Here is a 25,654-nt window from a genome sequence, read left to right on the forward strand (position 1 = left end):
TGTTATGAACAAAGGAGTTTTGAGCCAGGCTGTACACGTGCAGTTGTTTTATGATGGTTTCTGTGAATAATTGTTAAGAAATTAAAATGGGGGGCAAGGAAGGTAGGTAAGTTTTATGGCAGGTGAGAAGCAACAGATATAGTATTAGGGCATGACAGCTTACTTCAAAATTGTGGCGACAGTCATTAGGAGACATCATTTTGCCTTTAGAAAAAGGTAGCAAGGAAATTTGACCTGTAGACTTTGGGGTTTGGGGTGGTGGTGTTTGGTTTGGTTGGTTTTTTCCCTTCTGTTTTTTTTCCTTGTCTTTTTTTTTTTTTCCTTGAGGCTAGAGACAAAAATATTGAATTGTCAGAACTTAACTAAGAGTGCCATCCAGGGCCCTGGATCTGATCCATAGACTCCCTGGGTAGAGCATAAGGAGACTTAAGCACCTCGGAGTACAGTGTGCTGAGTCAGCAGCTGCTGTGTGCCAGCCTAGAGGGAATGCTGAGGAAAAGCATGTATTGTAAATCCTTCCTTTACCAGGGATTAAATGTTTCATAATGGCTGTTCTGGGATATAGCAAATACTGTTGTTATGTACTACTTGCCAATCTTACTGCTCCTTTCTTAGCTTCAGAAAGGTTAATAACTTCATTTCAGGACAGAGGTATTACATTTATGCTGAAAAGATAAAGGTACTACAGTATTCTGTCTATGAAGCTTTTTCATATTTTTGGTTTTGGTAGGGTTTTTTGTGGTTTGATTTTTAAAAAGCTTTACAGCAGTGTTGTTTTCTGATACTGAATTCTGGGATGCCTAGCTGCTGTTATTGTACCATAACTACATTAATTAAAATCACTTTAAACCTGACGGAGAGACTTAGGTTGTAACTTAAGAAATGGTTATGCACTTTACATGGGGACGGTCTTATGTAAAATGCAGGAACGGTCATCTGGATAGGAACCTGGTCTCCTTGCTCTCAGGCACGACACCAGGCTGCTGGGATGCAGTTCACTTGTCCAGTTCCTAACGTTCCTGTTGTGAACTTTGGAAGAGCTTTAGATCCCATGACCACCAGTGCGCTGGCAGGCATCAGCCATCCAGGCAAGTGGGGGTGCAGGCGGGGAGCACTCATAGGCTGCGGGGGGCACAGAACATGGATGTTCTGTGGCCGAGACAAAGCCTTTCTGCTACGCCGTCGAGTTAAGCATCTCCTGTCTTATAGGTAACAGAAGAAGAAAAAAATCACTGCAGCACTGTGTGTGTATCCTATTGGGAAGATCATGAGAAACTATTTGTTACTGCAGAGTGGGTTTATTGACTAAACTATTGAACTTTGCCTAATGCCGAGAAGTTTCTGCATATGCCGAATGTCAGAATTAGGAGTTTCCAGGATCCTGCTATTTAAAAATTTACACACTTTGTGAGTTTAGAGGTCTTGGGCACTAATTCCTCAGCAGGGACTTTTGGGTTTGCAGTTTCAGATTTGGGCTCCAAACCAAAGTTTACAACCTGTTTTAGGAACCAATTATTTGTGTAAATGTGGCTCTTCTGCTTCTTGGTTCAACCGTTTCTCTCAAAGAACAATTTGATGGTTAATTCTTTTCAAACCAGTGACATTTTCTTCATAAAGAATTGGATTACTCCAAAAAAGGCTGCGGCATTTTCTGTTTGCTAGAGGATGTTCTCTTCTTGGTACAAGTAGACAAACCTAATGTTTTGTTTTGTTTTTAAATTAAGACTATAATACAGTTTCAGTTCTTTCATTATATTCCTCTAGAGTCCACCCGATTTTTATTTTAAATTTTGTAACCCTTGTGCTTGACATTATTAAGCAAAATTTCTGTGTTTTGTTTTCTTCAATCATTTTGAAGACTCATGGTCCAATTTGCAGCTGCTGGGATCTTCCATACCTCTCCTGATCAGTTGGTCATTTGTCTCTTAAAACTAAAATTTTCTTATAGAGTGCTTACGGTTTAGGATTTGGTTTCTCTGGGGGGGTAAAAGACAGGGAGAGAGGAACTGAGCTGAAATAGTGTCTTTTAAAAATATTGTGGGCATGTGACTTTTAGACAAAAAAATCCTGTATTACATAGTGAGCTTCACTGTAGAACACACTTAGGCCAGTGAAAATGGACCCCTTGGTTTCACTCTGCTGTTGCAGTGAATTCCCTTAAAATCAGCAGACCTGCTTTTTATGGAAATGTGCATGTGCCAGTATTTGTCAGATGTGGGTCTTAATTGACATTATAGGTGTTTTAAAATGTATTTATTTTGTCCAATTTTAGTGTTACATATAAGGCATCCTCCTCCACAGTGGTTACATTACGAAGCACAACAAAAACAGAGTAGAAGGTGCTTTTCTGTTGAATCAGATATGACCTGAGTAGTTGTTTTTAACCTCAGAAGTCTTTAAACTTCTAACAGAATAATTTGTTTTGTAGGGTGAAATGGGCGCAAAAGGACAGGATGGCGTTGCTGGTACTCCTGGCGAAAAGGTATGTTCACATATATTGATTTGTAATTTGACTCACAGGAAGTGTTCATTTATGTCAGTGGCTAATCTGTAATCATGTACAGAAATGGGAGGATAGAACTCTTATGTTAGAAAATTAACTTCTCTTACCTGCGCTGCCATGTTTTTGTAGCACACTGAAAAATGGTATACCAATAGTATTCTCTGCAGATGTGCTTGCTTGTTTAATTTTTTTCTGGAAGGGGAGCTATACAGAACCAAAGGAATCCACTAGTTCCACTGTGCAGTTTGTGGTCTGCACACCTAGAAAAGAGCTCTTATGCTCTCAACAGGCCACTTGGTAGAGCTTGAGATAAACAACACTGACTTCTAAGCAAAGATTTGGGAACAGCCATGGCTAAGAAACATGTCAGCCTACCCGTGTAGTCAAGAGGGTAAGTTTCATTTCATTTCAGCATGTTAGTGTGCAAATTAAGGCAGTTGTACATGTTTACTGAGTTTAGAGCTAGTTACCTGTATTAGAGGAAGTCTACTAGTCTAATATTTAGCATCTTCATTATAGAACACAGCCCTCATAACACTGAGGAAACAGTGTGTTGCTGGAGTTTATGGTCGTTTGGCCTCTTGTGATTTTTTTTCTTTTTTTTTTTTTTTCTGTTCCATAGTAACAGTTGAAATAATAGTGGATTTTCTGCATATACATGGAAGTCAGTCAATATATAAATGAATGAAACTCTCCAGATACATGTGTTAGTTGGTTTTGTTTTTTTTTTTTATTTCAGTGGTATCTTTAGCATCACAGTTTAAGTCCTCAACCCTCAATTCTGTCAATTTAGGTTCTTTTTAATCATATACTTCAAGTTTCTTTTCTTTCAGTGCCTTAAACAAGTAAGCCTTTTAAAGGCAGCTGTTGCTCTGAGAGGCTCAGAATTTCAGTGTTGCGCTTTATTGGTTGACATGCTGCTTTCATATGTATGCAACATTTTAGTAATGGCACAGGGTTTGGTTTAATTTGTAATTATCCAGATTTCTAAGTACTGAAAGGAGTAGAGTTTCACTTCAACTGTCAGGTTTAAAATTTGTAAGTAACAGGATACAGAATTATGAAATTATCTTTCGTTTTTACTTACTATTTCTGTCTCAAATTGTGTTTTGTTAAAAATGGGAGGTAGACATGTAATATTACCAAAGAGATGAGTTAATGATATTTGCTGCTGATGCTAAGTTATATGCGGTAGAAAAATGGAGAGCAGGCTGCAAAGATGGTCAAGAGACTTTGCAATGTTGAGCGACTGAATCATAGAGTGGTATGTAAAATTCAGAGGAAGTAATAGTAAAGTGATGAAGAGGAAAACCAAAGCAAACATTATACATTTCATGTTGGACCCTGGACTAACTATTACTGTTCAGGAAAGTGACCTTGGAATTACAGATCAATGAAAACATACGCTCACTGTTAAGCACTGGTCAAATAAACAAACGGAATTTAGGAATGATTAGGAAGAGAATAGGGAACAAAGCAAAAGCATCTTAATGTCACTGTTATTAATGAAACCGTATTGTGCTGCATCCTGAATGATGTATACAGTTCTGTTTCCCACATCTCAAAGTGGATCCGATATTACTGGAAAAGGTTCAGAGGCCCAATGCTCTTGATAGCTCCATCTTCCAATTAAGGTGTGACAATGTGGACTTCAATTTGAAAAAGACACAACTGAGATGAAATATGTCCTATTCTGTGCTCTATGCGATCAGGGATGGAACAGAAAAGGTTAATAGGGATTTATTTTTTTATTTTACTCTCCTTTTCAGTGTGCAAGCTAGACCATCAAACCTATCTGATAGCAAGTTCAAAAAGGATAGAAAGGGCTCATTCTTCCTGTTACATGACTACAGTTCGGACACTCTGGCACAGGGTTTAAACACTCTGAAAATATATTAGAAAATTGATGGAATAAAAATCCATGGAGTGTGTTAGACAGACATTGCTGCTTGTCTGAAAATTCTTGAGCTCCAAGACACTGAAGTGTGGGAAACCCACTGGAGAAGTCTTTATGGTTGCCTTGTTGTTATACTGTTCTGTAGGCATCTGTTGTTGCCACAGTTGTAGTCATATACTTGACTAGAGAAACCCTTGATTTGATTCAGCTAGACAGTTTTTACTTTTCTGTGCTCCCAGATGTGAATTAATGGGCAGAGTTATTCTAAAACATTGTAGATTGAATGAGATTGATCTACAATGGCGCTGTGTTTTCCCTTGGCTCTTTCTGTAGCTCCTTCTCTGATGTTATCTTTCTTTAAAATTACCAGGCTACGTTGCTTTTCCAGTACAAGTTGTTATTACAGTTTCCATGGTTAATACTGTTTGGGTTTTTTTTGCTTAGTGCCTCACAGATTCACTGTCAGGCCAAATCCCAAAGCTCCTGTTAGTTTACGTAAGGCTCAACAGTCAGATCATATTTAATATCAAGACACTGTACTTTTCCTGAACATTATAACTCTCTTAATAAAGACTAGATAAAAGCCATACTATTGTTGCAAATTAAAAATGAACTACCATGGAATCTGAAACTGGCAAAACCAAAAGCTGTTTAAAAAAAAGGCAAACAAAACATTTTGTACATGCATAGCTAAATGAAGAAACTGAGATCCAGCCACCCAGGTTCTGCTAGCCAGCGTTGTCATGTCTATGCAGAATAGTACAGTGCTGTGTGGAATTATTAACTCCTTTCTGGAGGTAGAATCACTATTTTCCTCCTGCTGTGAATGGTGTTAACATGCTCTGTCTCTTGTTGAGGCATCAAGAGCTATGTAAATTTGTGTGCGTCTGTTATTTTTGTGCTCCTTTTTCTGGGATGTTCTAGATGCTAAAAATGTACGTAGATTCAAAGACAACTGAATGAAGTAAAGGAATAAAAATACTCTAAGCACTGTTATATACAAAGGCGTCTCCTATGTTTCAGACTGTGCAATGCTGGGAGAGCATTCTCGGGAGCTACTGCTGTTTGTTTATCCTCTTAAACCCTTCAATATGCATTATCTTTTGTTGGAGCTGTTACATCTGTATGACTGGTCTGGCTATTTTTATGTATTTCTGCACTGTATTTTTCTGAGCTTTGTGCAGACGTGCCCCCTGAGTCACTAGTTAAAAACAGGAAAAAGAACAAAGAAACGATACAATTATTTTTTATGTAAATGCAGTTGGAGGCTTCAGAGAGCAGAGGAGCTCTTTCTGATACACCCAAGACCTATTCACTGCAATGCTCCATTGTCCATACTTCTTTCTCTGGGGAAAGGTTCAGAGAATAAATATGTGGCAGATCTTACTCATGTTGCTATGAGTAAGCAGCAACATCAATGCATTTGACCTATTTTAGAAGTTTACCTTAGAATGAGATAAACTTGGCTATCAGAAGGCCTGTTTCTGTAGAATTGATTAGCTCAAATGTACCTGACACTGTAGCAAAAACCTAAAGTTAAAATAATCCTATCCAATATGCTTTATTACTTGAGAGAATCTTACCAGGAGAATCTCCCAGGAAAATGCTCTGTGGTTGTATACTTAATTTTCAAGATCTGTGTAAATGGTGAGAAGCCTGTAAGGCTTCATATAAGGCCTTCATTTTCAGGGATTTAAAGTGTGAAAATAGATTGTGTACCTCACGTATCTTCTGTCTGTCTTTAAATGTGACACTTGGCCTTCTGTCATTTGTAAGATGTATTACTGCTGACAACATAATTTCCTATTCACTAAATGCTGCAGTGGTTTTGCAACAGTTGTACTGGCTGCTAGGTGCAGATCTAGGTGGTGATTTCTAGGAGGCTCTTGCCATTTGAGAGGTTGGATCTGCTGTGGGCTAATACAGAGAGCAAAGTTTAAGTCTTGATGACTCTAGGGTGACATAAGAATAGCTTTAACCCCTAGAAGAAAATGGATGAGTATTCAGACCATGGTTCTGCATTTTTTGCTGATTTTTCTACTGCAGTTCTTGTAAGCTGCCAAAGTAAAAAATGAGGTTTCCATTGACTGGCAACACACCACAACATGCCTGTCATCTCATCTGCCTTCACAGCAAGAGCAGTCGGTGTGACGGTGCTGATGACCGATCCAGAGAGTCAAGAATCAAATGCAGTCCCTGCGGAGCCCTACTTCAGGCCCCAAAGTCGCAGCGCAGTAGGTTGTGGACACCATCACATATAGGACTCTCTATTTGATGTCTAACTACCTAGTTCTTTCATCCCTGCCCTTTTTCAGGGAACAGTCTTAAGAGATATTTTTTAAATAGTAGTTCTAGGGCAACAGAAGAAATTCTTGAGAGTATCAGAGTTCTGTGGTGTTAGTTAATAGCTTGAAAAAATAAGAGGGTAGTAGTCCTCCCTTTGAAGGAAACTCGCTTCATTTGCAGACTACCAGAAGATAGGGAATACGTTGCCGTGATCCCCTTCCTGCAATCAGGACTGACTTGCAGCTCAGCCTTCTGGGGTCACTTCTTCAAGATACCTGTCAAATCATGATACAAGAAGAGCTAGAATGTTGTGGTAAATCAGAATCACTATGCATGTGAGACCTTATGCCTCAGTCTTCTGGAGGTGTTCAGCAAAGTCTGTGAGGACAGAAGAAATGCATGTCAAGGGAAGCACTGTGTTAGCCTGCTTTTTGGTGATTAGCAAGTGAAATTGTCTCTGGATACACTTCTGAAGCCATTTAGTATAATTGGATTGCAGCCAGACTGCTGGCTGTATGGCCTGAGAAATTAAATCTGTCCCTGAAGCAGAGGTTTGAGGTGACTGGAGTGCTCTAAGGTGTAGGATGACAGTCGCCTGTCTGCTGCAAATCAGGCTCCGCAAGTTAAGCAACCCTGATCTAGCGGTTAGACTAACCTCATTATGACAACAAGAACTGATTGCTCTGCCATTAGGAATGGTCTTCATGCACCATTGCTGTGTGCAGGGTCACACCACTGGTGTAATCTGAGCAAGGTTGATACACCGCTGGAAAGTATTCCTATTAAAAAAGTTTGATTATTTTCCTAGTCTTCCTGTCATACTGAAATGGCGAGAGGACTCTCCTGTTGGTGAGACCCAGAGGCTTCTCCTTTACTGAAGTCATAGTGTCTTATTACTTCCATACAGGTTGCACGTGTGCAGCTCGTTTCCATAGCACCTACTGGGAGATCAATACAGATAAGGATGGTCAACATCCTTAATGCTATGCATTTTGTGTCAGGAGAGAACAGGGTTAGTCTCTCTGCTCTTCCAGCCCAGGAAACAATTAGACTTTACGCGAAGCGTATTGTGTGTTGGATCCTCCTTTTGTAGTATCCTTCTAGGCCTTCCAAATAGTTGGACAACTTAAGGAGGTGTACGCTTTGAACCATGACTGGAAGGTCAACTATTCCAGCCTTAAGAATATGTTCTTAGACCTTTTCTGAGGAGAAGCGGGGGGGAACCAAAAAAACCCACCAGATCTTTTTGTTCTCATTTACAGGGAGTTCATCTGTCCCTTTCCTTTCCTGAGCTTTTTGTAAACTCGAACAAGCTGGGTTTGATTTGCCTCTGTATAGCTGAGATTTTACTGTTTCCTGCACTACTCGTGTCACTCAGCTGAATAACTCAAGTCCTTTCCTTCTCTTTGCTTTTGGGTCTATAATGCCATGACAATGAAGCTCCAAATTGGAAAGTTTATTTATGTCCTGGATGCTAGGTGATGTAGTCCTGTTTGGGGTTGGGGTTTTGGGGGGGTTGAGGGGGTTTTTTGCTGGTCTGTTATGCCTTGGCAGTCAAGATGAACCTCTCAACTGTTTTGGCATATCACATTTTAGGGGATGGACAATCTCTGTGTACTTGAAAAGTTTAGTGGGAGAGTTTCTGGTTCTGAGAGATAGGTTGCCATCACTTTGATACAAAGTACTAAGCCTCTTGGGGAGTTACGGCTTATGTGTGTTGCGGGTCCTGCTAGCCAAAAATTTCTTAAGCTTCTGAGAACATGCTGATTGCAGCAAGGCTCAAAGGACTCAAGCTGCTGAAGGTGAATAATTGGCTCTGTTCTTGACCACTCCATATTTGTCTATTTTTTTCTATTACAAAAATATTTTTTCTTCTTTGTCAGTAGCTACGTTCTGAAAAATAAAACTGATGTACCCAGAAATGTAATTCGGAAAACTCAGAAGACTTAACAAACTAAACTGTTACTGTCTGTTCCCCTTTATCCGAACCTCCATAGTAATTGCTTTCTTATGGTTCATGGAATACAATTCACAGTGGTGGAGATGATGCTTCTATGTTTCTTGAACTACATTTTGTGAAATACTTGTGACACCATTCACTTTTAATACTTGACTTTCTAACGGCTTACCTTTACTGTTGTAGTTTTTTTTCACTAATTTTTTGCAATCTAGATTATGAACAGACATGCTAAAATATTAAATATATTGCATAAGCTTTTAAAAATACGTGGTTTTGTACAGTAAGCATGAAGAAGCAGTGAAATATTCAATAAGCTGTGCATTTACTGCTGCGCTGTACGGGTGCTCCTGCAGTGTATTGATAACATAAACAGTTTAGACAGACTGAAAGGAGAAAGAAATGCTTATGCAAATAAAAACAATGTTTATCACTACACAACTTACATTTCTATTCCAAGTCAGACTAGAGAAAAAAAACCTGAGTGTACATTTCAAGAGCTCTACCAACTGTATGTGTGCTATTTGTACTTCAAGAGTCATGAAAATGAGACTGGCTTTACGTGAAACTGTGTAGTAGGTATCTGTAAAAGGATTGTTCCTTCTTTTGTTCACTTGCATGTATTTGTGATCATAGCCCAACAAAGTGTGCATGAACTCACATATATTGTGAGCTTGAAGATAACTGAACTAGAATATATAATGCTGTTTGTGGTGGTGTTTTTCTCATTTAACTCTGAGATGCTTGTTTGTAACTTTGTTTTCCCAAGTCCATTTTCAGTGTGCTGTCTTCAGTCTTAATTGACTCTGAAACCTAACCTGATGATTTTTATTCTTGTTAAATTTGATTACCCTTTTGTAATAGGGTTCTCTTTATATTTGGTACAGGTAAGGAAATGATTAGTAAAATGGTTCCCAGAACGTGATACAGATACCATTTGTGGTATGTGTCCTGCATCAAAACAGCATGTTAACGCTTCCTGAACAGCCTAGTTTGCATTGCCTGGTGGGAAGAGTGGTACCTGAGAAAATGAGTTCGAAAACTGCTGTATTATAAGATTTTTTTTTTATTTTTTTTTTTAGAGGACATTGAATTCAGAAGCTCAATATAAAACATGGCTTAGAAATGTCCAGTGCTTTGTTTTCCAACATGATTTAAATATATATACATTATATTATACATTAACTTAAAATTTTGGAAAAAAATTATAAATGACATGCTAGTATAGCATGTGACTTCAAATTACTTTCAGAGATGCTTTTAATACCCGTCTCCATACTGAGTTACTCCAGGGTCAGGTCTTCAGGGCCAGCTATGTCATAAAATCCACAAACGGAAACTTGTTAAAAGTACATCCAAATCAAATCACGTTATCATGAAGATCCTTGTGACCATTGACCTGCTTTCCCCATTGCTCCAGCTAGACCATGGAAACTCTGTCTAGAAATTTCTAAGGCATATTTGACTTTGCAGAAGAGCCATGGATATATGGCCTATTATGCCAGTTCAGCATATGCTCCTGGAGCATCAATCACTCATGCAAATACACAAATCTGAGGAGACATTGGTGTTGGGCTTACAGTAATGCAGTCTTTTCCTTGCAGCTGTCTCGAAAGATCTCTGGACACAGTGCCTTCCACATTTCATGTGCTGTACAGATCCTTGACAGGGGTCAGGATATTTCCGAAGTAGCTCATCAGCATCTCTGAGAAAGCTTCCAAAAATGCATGTGGAGCACTGGATAGGTACTGCTTAAAGCCATCTTACTCAGTTTGTCTGTCTTTTATTCAGTGCCATCCAATTTCTGAGCTCCTGGCATTGCTGATCAGCTATATTTCAATATTTTTAGATCAGGTATGGGCATAAATTGTGCAAGTTATGCAGCTTTTGAAAAATCCTTGTAGTGCTTTACTCTGGAGTCTCCCACAGAGATAAAAAGAGTATGATCACTAATATAGGAAAAAGTATTTGACATCAGAAAGCTTTTCAAAGTAGGAGAATTATAAGCTGTAAGAATGCAAAGCTGAAACAACATTTTAATAGGAAATGTGGTGCAAATTTTTAAAAACTAATTTTTTATGGGTAAAGAACTTAATAGATAGCCTCAAAAAAGACAGACAGTGGTTTTCCAATTGGAGACTTTATTACCACTAAGTTTAAAGCCTTGGGTTTGAGAATTGCTGGCAATTGGAAATCAGGCGGTTGGACACCATCTATTACAGCAACAAATTTGATATGAGTTTTGTATTTTTTTGTTTGTTTTCAGTGATGTCTTTATAATTAACGCACATCTGATTTTAAGAGATGGATGTATATGAAAACAGTAGCTCTCAATCACTTTCTGATGTATAAATGTGCTTTCTAAAAACCTTACTGGGCAAATACACTTCAGACCATTATGTTTTCCAAAACTTGTTTCATTGCTTCAGCATGTATAGTTCTTGCTTGCTTTCTCTCGCTCTCTCCTTAGTGTTACAAGGAAGTGTTTTGAATAGCCTTTGATCATAAATTTGATTCCAGAGAGCTGTCTGCTGTGCTGACTTATTTTTGCCTTATTAGGTGATTTTTGCAGTTCACAACTCCAGGAACTCTTGAGCTCCCTGGTTTTTCAATTCCTAAAGCTAAACGACAGCAGTTCAGTTCGGTTCTCAATCGAAAGCTCCGTGGAATCAAATTACCTTGCGTGCAGTGACACTGCTTGGCTGTTATTTCCATTCTGGAGGGAACAGTGCTAGTGACCACTGTAGGTTGTGTAGCTGTTGGTGAGCAGAGACTTCATTTTTAATTAAAGAATTGTTGCTTTTTGAGGAAAAAAGAATTTATGCTTCAGTCTGTCAGCTAACCCGTTTGAGGAAAGTCGTGGCATTGTCTTCTGTCCTCCTGTGGTTTCCCTTAAAATCAGATTAGCGCAATTGAGTAGAACAAAAGCGCAAATGTGTTTTGGGAGCCAGACGCTAATGCTTGTATTGCTCAGCATCAAAGCCATGGGCTCCTTCAGGCGAGTGACACTGGTGAGATAAGAGCTGGGGTGGAAGGGTATACCCGCTGGTATTTGCAAAGAAACGGTAATAACCAGCAGAACGTGGCCGGTCACGGGGGCCTGGCGTGCAGTGGCTGCTATTGTGGTGTGAGGTGTGGCCAAAGAAACCAGAGGTCACCGTCCATTTTATAGGGGTCTGGGCTGCTGGGAGCAAAACTGAGGGTGGCACGCTGCCATGCAGGACAGGCTTTTGTTAGCGTGTTGTGTAACGTGGAAGTAAAAAATAATGTGGCTGTGAAATAATGCAGTCATTAAATGCAGCTCTTTGTTCCCTAATCAGAGAGTCATGAATACTCCAGCTGTGAGCCTGCCTGGCTCTGGGATTCTTAACTGTGTTTGAAAAGCCTCAGTCAGGACCTACGGTCTTCGAAAGGGCAGGGGGAGGCTTGAGGATTCTTCTTCAATTGTTCGTAAATTATATTCATTGGGTTCTTTCTGTGAGGTTTCTGTGGCACACAGATTTTTTTTTTATTTTTTTTTTTTCCTCCTTTAGTTGTGAGGGCTAGAGACCACAGGTTTTGAAACTAATATTCTGAGCTTTTCACATCTCATCAGAAAGTAGGGCTTTAAGAAACATACTCATTATTACAAGACTTGGCGTTATGAAAGTTAGCAGCAGCATGTTGCAGGCGATGGACTAATTGGGGAGGAATAAACTTTCTCACTGTACTGCAGCATTGTACAGCTTGTCTGACATGTTTTGCTTAGTTTTGTTTGTCGTCTTTTGAGGAATTAGGTGTTGGATTTCACCAAATACTAGATTTTGGAGCTGATGAATCATTGATCTATATTAGGATAATAATGGATAACTTAACGTTACTGTACTTCATTTAATTTATATGTAACAGTATTTTCTCCCTGGCTAACAACTTCTATTACAAGTAGTGCAAGAGATTTAAAAAAAAAATTTTTAGCTTCATGCAGTGGAAAATTTATATGTAGTACAAATTGTACAGAGGTTATAGATAATACTGTTGGCTGCTGTGACTTGTGACCTATTAACTATTAACTCTTCTTTGCCCTTTTTTTGGTGGGTGAGTTTTATTAGTCATATAATTATTTAAATAAATCCAGCTCAAATGTGCTTTTTCAATGTCAATGAATATACTTCTTCCAAAAAAACCTTAAAAATTATAATGTAGGTTTTATATTCCAAATTCCATGTAAATTGCTTTTCTTAATTTGTAGACACTAAGTTCTTGGACATAAAAACTGCTTTTTATTCATAAAGTAAAATCATTCATAGCATTGCGAAACAGAATGTATTTATTTTTTTTAATTCCCACTGCTAGCCAGTATTTATCAACACCTAAGATCCATACTGCATGTTTCAAGTCTGAATCGATTAAATCAATGTGACACGCCGAGGCTGGGCCAAGTCTTGTCTAATCACCAGTCAGCACTGTTGCTCTGGCATGAGGCTCCCAAAAATAGAAACACAAGAAGTCAAACAAGTAAGTGGAAGGGCACTAAAAGAAAAAGTGCTGCTAATTCCACTGTTGACTTTCTGTCTAATGGATTCTTGTTCCCAGGCCATGCTAAGTAAAGCAACTGGCGCGGGGTGTGTTTCTGCAGATGGCTCAGCAGTGACACACGCGGCCCAGCTGGTTGACAGGTGTTTGATTTGTATTTAACAAGTACCTCACACAAGCCAGATTTTTTTCTTTTTTTTTCTTTTTTCTTTTTTTTTTTTTTTTTCAGATACTGAGATGCTAGTCAGCTGATGCTCTTTCTTCAGAATTAATACTCCTTTCACTGTGCTCCCTTGTTGTTGTGAATGGCAGTTCTGATTTTCCATTACAAATGAAGATACTATTGTTTTAGTTTGTAGTAAGACAGACACTAAATAGGAGCAATTAATCTATAGTTAACTTTATTTAATAGTTGTAAGCTGTTACCTTTACATGTGGAAGATGCACAACACTTTATTTATGGCTATTAACACTTTATTTATAGCTATTGACAATAAGATCTCAAGAAATGTTTATTTAGCTGTCCACATCTTAGAATGAAAATTCTCTTAGGGAGTATGCATGGAAGGAGAATGCCAGACTCCTGAGGTATAGCTGTTAAACTCTGTGTTCGTGTGTCTTCCCATAACATGAGAAGGTCTTGGGACTTTCTTGTACAGTGTAGCACAAGCCTGGAGTAAAAGAAATTCCCTGCCCAGAGGAGCATACAGTATTGATAGAAACGCACCCAAGGCTGCAAGGGAAGAGCGAAAGTGCTTAACAGATGAGAATAGATAGTGTACAATGCTATTCCTTACTGATTTTCTTGTAAGCTACATAACAGCACACTGCGTAATGGGAGAGAGATTGTCTCAATGGTGGCCTGTTTATTTAATTCCACTTTGGGGATTTTGTTTTGTTTTAATAACTCTGAGTGGAAGAAATTATGATCTTTGTGGCATTTGTTAGTCAGTGCGTGATAGCAACTCTGCTGGCAAAACCAGCAGTGGAAATAGTAAACTATCAGGATGCTCTTACAAATCATCTTTGATTAATGTGAACTCTCAGAGTCTTAGCTGGTGGGATGTGTAAAGTCATGGTGCCTATGGCCACTTTGTCTTCCCTTGCCCCATTTCTTCATACTTTAGTCTGAGCATTTTTCTCTTCTGGTATCAAGTCCATGAGATGGAAGAAGGTGAGACTTCAGGAACTGTTAACAAAAATGCGTCTCTCTTTGCAGTGACAGACTTATAATGCCAGTGTTGTAAAATAGCCAGAAGAAATGCCGCCCTGTAGAATATAGTGTACTGGCAGTACTTCTGCTGAACCTTGGAAGAATGAGAAAGGAATGCAGCTGGAGAAATGGCTGTCAGAGCAGTGTTGATTCTCTAAATAAACATTGGGGTTTAGTGAGAGGATGATTAAAAACTCATGCAGAGAGAGCCTGTGTCCCTTGGATAGTGGACTAGCTTCTTTCTGTCAGGCATCCCAGATGTGGGGTATGGAGTAGACTAGTAAGCCTCAAAGAGGTTAAGCAAAGGGCCTGAAAGGAAAAGTGACAACCCTACTAGGCTGAGATGTTGCTCTTCCCCACAAGGCTGCTCAGAATTTATAGTCGTGGGGTACACCTGGAGGGTTAACTTCAGGGAGCAGTTCCTGGGGCTCCTGTGCTGACGGTAGATCTGCTGACCCCCAATTCATGGGTGGGGAACTGTCTGTTGGAGTCCTAGATACGTGGTCCGTATATCCTCTTCATCCAAACGCTAGCCCGTCTCTAAAAGACATCAAATATCAGAAAGCATTGTTTTTGAAGTGAGGAGATATATTTCCTGGGAAAGCCTTAAACTTCCGAGTGTAAATGGAGACATGGAAACTGTATCTTGAACTGCTTTACTAGTTTATAGGAGGTTTGCAGCTACACAAGCACACCAACAATATGGTATTTCAGAAAAAGTACTCATCTGAGCTAGTTCCTAGATTAGAAATTCCAGTCTATATGTGGTCTATTTATTGTTGATTCACCATAAATCCTTGCCTTGCTACTGTTTTTTTACATTTCATATCTGTGTGGCTAGACATTAGACTTAATAGTGTTTAATGGCCTGTGGGACAGATCTTTGTTAGTGTAAACTGACATCTGTACCAGCTAAGAAAGTACCTCCTGAATCTTCAGGTTATGGAAATGGATGATGATAATGACAATAATAATTCCTGGACTAAAAATGCCTCTGACATCTGAGAGGTTGACCAATGCTGTTTACCTTCCTAATATATACTTGGGGCTCCAATTATTATGGTGAATATAATAGTCATAATATATTTTATTATTTTGAAAAGACCTCGGCAATTCATTAATATTGGATAATGCTTTTTAATTTATATTTAACATTACTGCATTTCAAATAGTATTTTAGCAAGGCTAATTAGATGAATTTCCAGTTCTGTTGAAACTTTAATAGGATTTAGATTCACTTTAACACCCATGTTATGGTTGGGTTAACAATAAATCAATAGGTGGTGTGTAAGTCAGGCAATTTTTCTTTTGACAGATCTACTGTAAGGGAAAAAACATAGTTACAAAAATCTGTCAGTTGTCCATGAGTATAAGATTACTTCAAAAGTTTTCCTACTGTGTTGCTTCAGATGATAGAAATATCCAACTGGCTAGGCTTAATTTTCTAAACTGTTCATCCATAAGACATTATGAATCTTTGAGAACCTTTTGCAGCCAGAAGCCTATTTGCCAGTTGCAAGTACTCTACAGTAAGTGTTCTCATGGTTTTTGTTTGCATTTTCTTTACACTCTCTGTATCATGTTCTAGGTCAAAGGAACTGGATTGTTTTCAAGTCCATGTTCAATTCATGTCCGCACTGCATTTTCAAATAACAATCTAAAAAAAAATAAAAAAAATTAACATTATCCACTTTTATGTAGTACAGTGTGCTCCTTACCTTTCTTACCTAAGGAATGTACCTGGGTGGTGGGCCATTAAAAAATCTGTTAGTTGAGTCATTTGACCCAGGCTGAAAAGTAGAGGAAAAAATTGCAAAGGCCCTCAGGCTCTAGGACACAGTGAGGCAAAATGAGGAGAAGCGGTCATGTTCCACTGCTCTTCCACATTGCCTAGAACTTGCCCCTTGCTTGTAAAGCTCCATCATTCCGGGCCCTGAGTGGCTAACGAGTTTCCTGTCACAACCGAGGAACTACACCCAGAGTACCCAGGGTCCTGGTTATGTGCTGATAATATGTTCTGCCTTCATTTTTCTCCTCTATTTGCTGTTTAGTTCCTTGCAGTCCAGTTCTGTTCTGTTTGAAATCAGTGGCATTTAGGGGTGGTGACTGGAAATGTGCCTTTGGCTTGGGGAAGAGTGGCTGGAAAGCTGCCTGGTGGAAAAGGACCTGGGGGTGCTGGTCGACAGCCGGCTGAATGTGAGCCAGCAGTGTGCCCAGGTGGCCAAGGCGGCCAGCGGCATCCTGGCCTGTATCAGAAACGGTGTGGCCAGCAGGAGCAGGGAGGTGGTTGTCCCCCTGTACTGGGCACCGGTGAGGCCGCACCTCGAGTCCTGTGTTCAGTTTTGGGCCCCTCACTACAGGAAAGACATGGAGGTGCTGGAGCGTGTCCAGAGAAGGGCAACGAAGCTGGTGAGGGGCCTGGAGCACAAGTCTTGTGAGGAGCGGCTGAGGGAACTGGGGTGGTTTAGTCTGGAAAAGAGGAGGCTGAGGGGAGACCTGATCGCTCTTTGCAACTACCTGAAAGGAGGTTGTAGCGAGGTGGGTGCTGGTCTCTTCTATCAAGTAAAAAGTGATAGGATGAGAGGAAATGGCCTCAAGTTGTGGCAGGGGAGGTTTAGATTGGATAGTAGAAAAAAATTCTTCACCAAAAGGGTTGCCAAGCATTGGAACAGGCTGCCCAGGGAAGTGGTGGAGTCACCATCCCTGGAGGTGTTTAAAGGCATGTAGATGTGGCCCTTAGGGACATGGTTTAGTGGTGGACTTGGTAGTGTTAGGTTTACAGTTGGACTTGATGGTCTTAAAGGTCTTTGCCAACCTAAATGATTCTGTGGTTTTGTGATTCTGTGATTCTTGACGAAGAAGGTCAAGAAGGCGGCAATTGTCACTTCTTCAAGGACATGCGATAATGGTGAATACCACTTGTATTTGCCAAATGCAGAAAGAACACCTACTGGCAGTAGAGGCTCTGCTTCTGCTGATACTTTTTTTGACTGTATAAAAACCACTCCTTGGCATCTATCATAAAGGCTTCAGTCAGTTCCTTACCAGTTTTCGAAAGAAAAAAAGAAAAAAAAAGCAATATACCAGCCTGTAGTTACGCATGAAAATAAATTGAGTGATCCTTTCATCTTGGGTTTTTCAGAACAACTTCTCTGACTTCTCATGTTGTGTGAAAATAATTTGTGGGAGCAAAATATAGAAACAGACTTTTGACTCATGCACTTTATTTGTGAAATATGGGTGCTTTATGTATTTGAATATAGAAATTGTGCAAGTTGCGTGCTTTTTAAGACATGCTAATAGCAAAAAAGGAAACAATGCCAACTGAAGAGAATGCAGTCTGGAGTAAGGAGCCCTGTGGCCATATTCTCTGAAGCTCCAAGCTGCCTCTGGCTGCTGACTCATTAGTTTGCATGCAAAGCACCAAAACCTAAATTTTCAAGTGTTGTTTAATTTGGAGTGTATTAACGCCTAGTTGCCTGAACAGATGGGTGAGTCAGAGCTGTCCCAAAGGCTGGTATCAGGAAGGGTTGGGAATGAGGAAAAATTGATGCCTCCTGAACTCCGATTATGTTATGAGGTGCAAATGAGAACAGTAGGGTTATTCTAATTTGCCTTTCTCCTGAGCAGCTACATAAAAAAAGCCACAGGAGCCCTGATCACTAGGACACAATGACACAAGAATCCTCTGACCAGCCCTTGCCCACTTGGCCAAGCCGTGGCGTACCTGCTCTGCGGGGGCTGCTGTGGAAGCAGGACAGAGCAAAGGAAACAAACCATCTACCTGTCACAAGCACTTTTTCATCAAGTCTTTTTTTAAGGGAGGATCTTACGCTTGCTCACATGGGTCAAGTTTGTATCAAGGAGCACTGAGCACGTACTGAGGGAATACTGGTAGTTCAACAGAAACCAAGTGGGAACAAAAGGATCAGTAGATGCAGTGAAACCAAAATGTCGTAACGTTTAACAGAAACTTCCTGACATGACTAATCCAGGAGATTCACAGGGCGAGTCTTAGTAAATATCAGCTGAATATATTTTTATGTGATTAATATTCTATCAGGTGGTCCTAAGCATAAACAGGAGCCTGTTTAAAGAAACAAGGAAATATTCCAGCAGGCTAAGGAAGGTGTCATATAATGGAGTATAATTGGTGTGGGATTTTTATTCGTTAAAGGCGAAGCTCTGCCTCCGCTGGTGGCTCTGGACTGGCTCGGTACGTGCTCCACAGGGGAGGATGCTGCTCAAGTCCCCTGACAGTACGTTGTTGAACATTCCGCTCCATTTCTGCAATGCTAAAAATAGTTGTCCTCATTTTAAAACACCGGGCTATTAGATTATTCCAAGGGTCTGGCATACTCAGAGTAATGGAAGACACGTATCCATAAATTATCAAAACAGTAAGTAGTGTCTGACTGTGCTGATTTTACTTCTAACAAGATGAGTTTCCTTGCTAATAACCCTGGAGTACCAAGCCTATTCTGTAAATCAGGCTCCTGGCAGTGCCCCAGTAAATTTAAAAATAAAAGGAAAAATGTTTGGTTTTCATATTGAGGACGGAGAAGCATCTGACTGCTGCTTGGTGGTTTTCTGGCTTTTTTTTTTTTCTTTTAATTTTTCAGAATCATATCTGCAAAATGCTTTAAGTATTTTACAGTAATTGTTTCTTTTTCCCAGCCTTGAAGAGACTCTCACAAAGTTCCAGCATGTGTGCCATTATAAATCATGTTAATGCCAGAAATGTTCCAAATAGCAAAATGCATTCCAATTGATTGATATAAGTTTCTCTCAACTCTTTTTTTTTTTTTTTTTTTTTTTTTTTTTAATTAGTGATTAGTTAACGTGATGCCTAATTCATTTTTGGCACCATATTGTTTAGTAGCACAAGTAACCAGTGCACTTAATAAAGTTCACATACTTGTATGTTAAGATAGTCTCTCCTTTTTTTTTTTTAATCTTTTTTAATGTGAAAGTCTCCTATTTAGGGGGAAAAAATAGCTAATTGTGGAAGTCAAGGTATAAAAATTAATGTAAATGCATTCTAAGGAACTTGCTAAGTACACAGATACAAAGCATCTTATTTATCTTGAAAACCTTCAGGTATAAACTGAATTTCTAATTTTATAGGGTGTTGCAGTGCTATTACAAACTGCAAAATCAATAAATGATAAATACATTAAGAACCATGATTATAAATACACTGCACGTTTCCGAAGTAGGTAAAGCAACCACAACGTTAATAATTTTAGATTTAATAAGAATCAGTATTGATGTAGGAGGTTATTTCTGCATTGTTGTGTTGAAGGGATAATAATTTGTAGAACACTGATTAAACAGCGCAAGGCAAAACATCTATGACTTGTCTCCACAAAAAAAACAGTGAATGTGTGTGTGTGTGTGTTTTTTTCCTAGTTTACAGTGATCCAATATAGCAGGCAAGATGAAGTATTAATATCTGGTAACTATTAGATTATGAAGAATTTTTTTGAATTCACACTGCAAATCTGGAGAAAATGAAGGACTAAGTATTACTTGTACTGATTAATTAGAATTTTTCCCCAGCACGCTAGCATCTATTTTTACAGAGAGGAGCTGGAAGGAAGATGTTGCAAACTGTGCCATGAGTGGAGTTAGAAATATGCCATTTTAACAAGCTATTTTAAGCTGTATTTTAATTGTTGTGTATCATGAGTGCTTTGTATTTATTTGCTTAATTACTTGTATCATTTTGATGAGTAATTGTTCTTTTATTGGCTCTTTCTGTTGTTAAGAGAGACTGGAGTTTTTCCTTTGTCTCTGTTCTTTTTTTTGCATCTCTGAGGCATTTGTCTTCTGCTTGGCTTGGACTCAAATGAGTGAACTTTCAAAACTTTCTTTTGTTGCTGAATTCTGGCTTGGCTAGAAAACTGAATTGGATGGTGTGCAAATTACTAGGGCAAACTTCTGTCAAGGAATTAAGAGCCATGAATGGAATGGAGAAAGCATTTGATTTTAGATTCCTTTAATAAGTCTCCTAAACTCTCACCCGAAGTCATATGAGCACGGATGAATTCTTCTAACCGAACTTAGCTTGGTAACTTTAGATTTAAGACCAAAATTAACGTACTTCATGGTAGCATGTTTCATGAATCTGTAAATGGACAGTGGTTCTTAGCTCTGAGTGGCAGAGCCTGTTTCTCACTAGGTCTGTAATTGTTTAACATGCTTTGCTAAGAAGGAATGGAAAAAGAAACTGCTGCAATATTTTGTATTTTAATTCTAAATGAGATATTACTAGTTTTTTAACTGTACCTTTGCCTTGGAAAGCCCTATATTAAATGCAGGATTGAATTGTCTGTAGCTTTCAACTAAGAGCTATTGATGTATTTTTTTTCTTTTGCTCAACTAGCCCTTATTCAGATATTGAAGATGAAGTTTACCGTGTTATGCAGCTTGGATGGATACCTTTTAAAAACATTTTTTATTAACAAGGTGCTTCTTTGTACTTATGCTCACTTGGTGAGCACAACTTTTAAGCATCTGGTTTTGTGAATGGAATTTACAAACCCAAATCAGATTCTTAATTTTCATGGGCAGTGCAAGGAGAAAATAATTTGGGGGGCAGGGGCTGATGAACAGTCAACTGTACAGGTGGCTTTTTTGTTCTTTTAAAACATGGGGTAGACGAGGCAGTAATTTAGCAACATATACAGAAAATTCACTTAGGAAGTAGGAGCAACAGATTTTGTGCCTGGTTGCACAGGACCAAGAACTGCATTTCCTCCTGCTGAGTAGGTTGGGACTCCTCTAGAGATGGGGGGAAGATCTGAAACTCCCCTTTGAGCAGAGCCTAGAAATGAAACCAGCAGTCAGCTTCGTACGTACTACTCCCTGTGGGACCTAATGGTTTAAGTGTAGATCCCTGTGGGCTCAAGCACCTAATAGGTATTAGGGAGAGAGTGGGGGCTGTGACACCCTTGTTGGGATTTTAGGTACTTGGCTAGTATGCAAGTGTCTTCTGAAGTATTTTTTTCTGAATCAGGGCCTGAAATAAAACTTTAAAAAGATTTTCACGTGAACCAAACTCTCTAATCTTTTTTTGTTGTCCAGTTGTCTGTAGGAATCTACAGCTATATCTGCTGCATAATTAGATAACCTTTAATTGTTAATTACCTAGTATTTTGAAAGTGAAATGTATTTTAACCAAATAGAAGGCAACAGACATAAACAACCCTAGAAATCAATTTAGCTGTTCTGTAGTAAATGAATGAGAAGTAATACATGTCTAGATGTCTTTTTCTCTGAATTTAGCTCAGTCATGAGTTAGGTCTGTAAAATGATGGCTATGTACATTTTGTTTCAGGGGGAAGTTGGCTTAGTAGGTGCTCCTGGCATGCCTGGTCTTACTGGTTCAAAGGTAAAAAAACCAAACCAACCAGTCTCATTTTATGTATTTTCATTCTCAACATCCTTTTTGCTAGCTATCCAATATGTACATAAATCGTACTTGAATTATATATTCACTTTCTGAGTTGTGTGATGTGACAGAAGAACTTTACTATTACCTTCTCTTTCAAAAGAGAAAGGGCGTGTGGTACGGTAGCACAAACCTGCCTCTCAGTATTATTTTGCAATAAGAGCAGTCGCCTAAGTCTCAGAACTGTGCAGATCTTACAAGCCGCAAGATAGCAGATTCAAGAATTTGAAATTTGAGTCTCATTGTCTCAGCAAAATGAGATGAGGGATGGCACCACTTCTTCCACTCTTCCATTTTGATCTTTTGCTCCTCTCCAGAGGTGGAATATTGTAGGAAGGCTAGAACTTGCAAAAAGAGACATCTGTATTGTAGACCTTGCTGGTAATATTTGTTGAAGTTGCCTGACTCTTTTCATGGTCAGATTTTGTTTTCTATTAATTGCAGCTGTGTTTAACAAGTATTTGGAATGAAATCTTAATGTCACATGTGTCTGTCCAGCTAATTCCTTTTAGAAATTTATAGGGGAAATAGTTCTGCTGCTTCCACAAATTAAGGGACTACACAAAAATAATCATTATTTTGTTCATATTAAAATTTCAAGAAAGTGTTCTGCAGCATGACCTTGATGCAAAGGGCTGATTTGTGTATCTTTAGGGCGGATGCTTCCTGTAATATAGCACGAAGGGAAGGAAGGAACTTATTTTCTGCAGATGAGGTAGCCAGCATTGAGTTCCACAACATGCTTACCACAATCTATCAATTTGTATGTTCAAAGCCAGGATCTCATTGACTTGTACTGCAGGAGTATTTAAAACACAGAAAATCAGATCACCAATCCTGCAGTGAGTATCAAGACGAGCAGTGATTGTCCATGAAAAAGCTTGTGTGAAATATTTTGCCTAATTTAATGTGAGAATTCTGCCACAGAAAGGAGAATTTAAGTCAGTCATAAATGTCTTATTTTGCAACTTTCACGTTTTTATTTCTGCAACATTCAAATTCTTCGAAGTAACTTACCAGTGGCTACCGTTGTTATATTTTTTAATGCTGTCAGGTGGAAATTGCATAAACTTCTTTCTCTGCACTTTCTGTTGACTATTTTTCTTATTTTCTTTAATTGGAAATAATTTTTTAAAAATTCAAATGTGTGCAAAAAATCTGGACACTTAGACTGTATTTCTGAAAAAGAAGGAATTTGTTAGTCACCGCATACATTGCTACAGGCAGAGAACTGACTGGCTGAGCAGCAGCATTGCTGAACAGGACCTGGAGGTAGACATGAGGCTGAATTACGAGCCAACAGTGTTCTCCTATTGGGAATAAAGTGAACCACATATTGGACTATGTTAGTAGAACTGCAGCTGGCAGATCAGGGGAAGATATTTTCCCTCCTTTGCTTGGTGGTGCTGCATCTGGTGTGCTGTATCATGTTTGAGGGGTCTTCATCTTCCACCCTCACTTCTTCAAGAGATGTGGAGAAACCAGAGAGGGTCCAGCAGGTAGCTAGTGTATGCTCAGGGAACTAGAAAAGAAGACCTTTGAGGAGAGTTGCAAGGAGCTAAGATTGTTGAGCGTGGCAAAGAGGAGGCCAAGGAGCAATCAAGACTGTCCTGCAGGCCTAAGGAGCCCAGCTGGTTGATCTTCAAGGACAGCTTCCTAAAATCCTAAGAACAGTCCATGCTGATGTGCAGGGAGTTGAGCGAGTATAGCAGAAGGCCAGCATGGATGAACAAGGAGCTCCTGGCTGAGCTCAGATGCAAAAAGAAAGTAAACAGTGGAAGCTGGGGTGAGCTACCCAGTAGGAATATAGCAACATTGCCAGAGCATGTGGCAATGGAGTTAGGAAACCAAAACCTCACCTGGAATTGAAACTTATGAGGGATTTGAAGGGCAGCACGACGGGCTTCTGTTAAGTGCATTCGTAGCAAAAACAAGGCTGAAGAAAATGTTGACCCACTGCTTAATGGGGTGGGGGACGTGGAAAAGGATGAGAGTACTCAATGCCTTTTTTGCCTTGGTTTTCACTAACGAAGTTTGCCCTCAGGCCTTCCAGGTTACTTAACCCTCCTCGCAGAGTATGTGACAATGAACCATTGCCCACTGAAGGAGAAGAGAGTGTTAAGGAGCACTTGAGCTACTTGGACATTTGCAAGATACCAAAATGTATGCATGCAGGGGTGCTGGGAGAGCTGGCTGGTGTCACTGCAAGGCTGCCCTCTCTCATTATCAAAAGATCATGATGACTAGGGGGAGGTCTCTGGTGACTAGAAACAGGAAAACATCACGTTCATCTTCATGAAGGATCCAGGGAACTGCAGACCAGTCAGCCTCACCTCTTTCCCTGGAAATATTGTATAGCAAATCCTGGAAGGCATTTCTAAACACATGAAGGTGACTGGGAACAGGTAGTATGGATTCACCAAGGACAAATCATGCCTGACCAGCATGATTGCCTACTCTGATAAGATGACTGTCTGTGTGGATTAGGAGGGAGCAGTAGATGTTGTATACCTTGACTTCAGCCAGGCTTTTGGTGCAGTCTCCAGTCATAACATTGTAGTCAAATCTGTGAGATATGGACTGGATAAATGGACAATAAGGTGGCTGGAAGATTGGTTGCATTGTTGGGCTCAGAGGTGTAATAACCGCTATGCAGTCCAACTGCTACCTAGTAACTAGTGTCATCCCCCATGGGGTGACACTGGGGCCAGTATTATTTAGTGTCTTGATTAATAACCTGGATGATGGGATTCTCAGCAAGTTCATGGATGTTATGAAATGTGGGCAAGTAGTCAGTGCACTGGAAGGTAGGGCAGGAATGATATTCAGTGGGACCTCAACTTCCTGGAGAAATGAGCTAATGCAGAAGTCATGAAGTGTTAAGCAAAGGCAAACATGAGGTCCTGCCTCTGGGAAGGAATAGTCTCATGCGACAGTACAGGTTACGTGACAAATTGCTAGAAAGCAGCTCTACAGAAAAGGAGTTGGGGGTCCTGCTGGGTGCCCTTGCTGTGGAGGTGGCCAACTGCATCTTGGGCTGCTTTAGACCATGGCCAGCAGATCAGGAGGAGTGACTGGTGCTTGTGAGACCGCATCTGGAGTTCTGTGTCCAGTTTGGAGCTCCACAGGAGAGGACAAGGAGCAGCTCATTGGAGCGAGCCCAGTGGAGGCCCACCAAGATGGCCAGGGGCTTGGAGCCCGTGATGTATGAGGGGAGGCTGAGGGAGCTGGGCCTGTTCAGCCTTAAGATGAGATGATTTGGAAGGGAGGTGTGGAGGAGCCAGAGCCAGACTCTTGTAAGAGGTGTACAGTGAAAGGACAAGAGGCAATGGACACAAGCTACAACCAGAGAAATTTTGACCCTATCTAAGAATCATTTTTATCTAATGAATTGGGAGTTGAGTAAAGACAAGATATGTAGTCTCACAAATAGGAAAGCTAAATGAAGAAAACACTTGGCTTCTAGGAATTTGTAAAAAATGAATGTTAGCTGTGTTGCATGTCCAACAGCTGGAGAATGGGAATTGCAGAATCATAGAAAACCCAGGTTGGAAGCGACCTCAGAAGATCATCTGGTCCAACCTTTCATGAGAAAGGGAAATTAAAAGAGCAGAACAGAAGTTGCATACATTCAGAAATTATTTCAGTAGTTAACCGCTCATTTTTCGGTGAGGGCATACGGAAGGTTATTTCACTAGATCCCATTTTCCATGCTTTGTCTTGGGTGTGCTTCTAAAATTGAACCCTAAGCTATTGATTGCATGAGTCACCCAGCCAAAGAAACAAACAAAAAGCAGCCACTGTAGGCTGAGTCCAATAGTCCAGAACTA

The 25,654-nt window shown here is 39.8% G+C and overlaps 1 protein-coding gene across 2 annotated transcripts in view; it reads left to right on the plus strand.

The window, feature by feature from the left end:
* COL19A1 (collagen type XIX alpha 1 chain) overlaps positions 1 to 25,654 on the plus strand; it is a 204,397-nt gene that overhangs the window by 47,425 nt on the left and 131,318 nt on the right. For both annotated transcript variants that reach the window (XM_075046427.1, XM_075046428.1), the window contains 2 exons: positions 2,429 to 2,482; positions 21,711 to 21,764. In XM_075046427.1, the coding sequence (XP_074902528.1) occupies positions 2,429 to 2,482; positions 21,711 to 21,764 (108 nt within the window). The remainder of the gene's footprint in view (positions 1 to 2,428; positions 2,483 to 21,710; positions 21,765 to 25,654) is intronic.

This window comes from Buteo buteo, chromosome 15, assembly GCF_964188355.1.
Source record: "Buteo buteo chromosome 15, bButBut1.hap1.1, whole genome shotgun sequence".
NCBI lineage: Eukaryota > Metazoa > Chordata > Aves > Accipitriformes > Accipitridae > Buteo > Buteo buteo.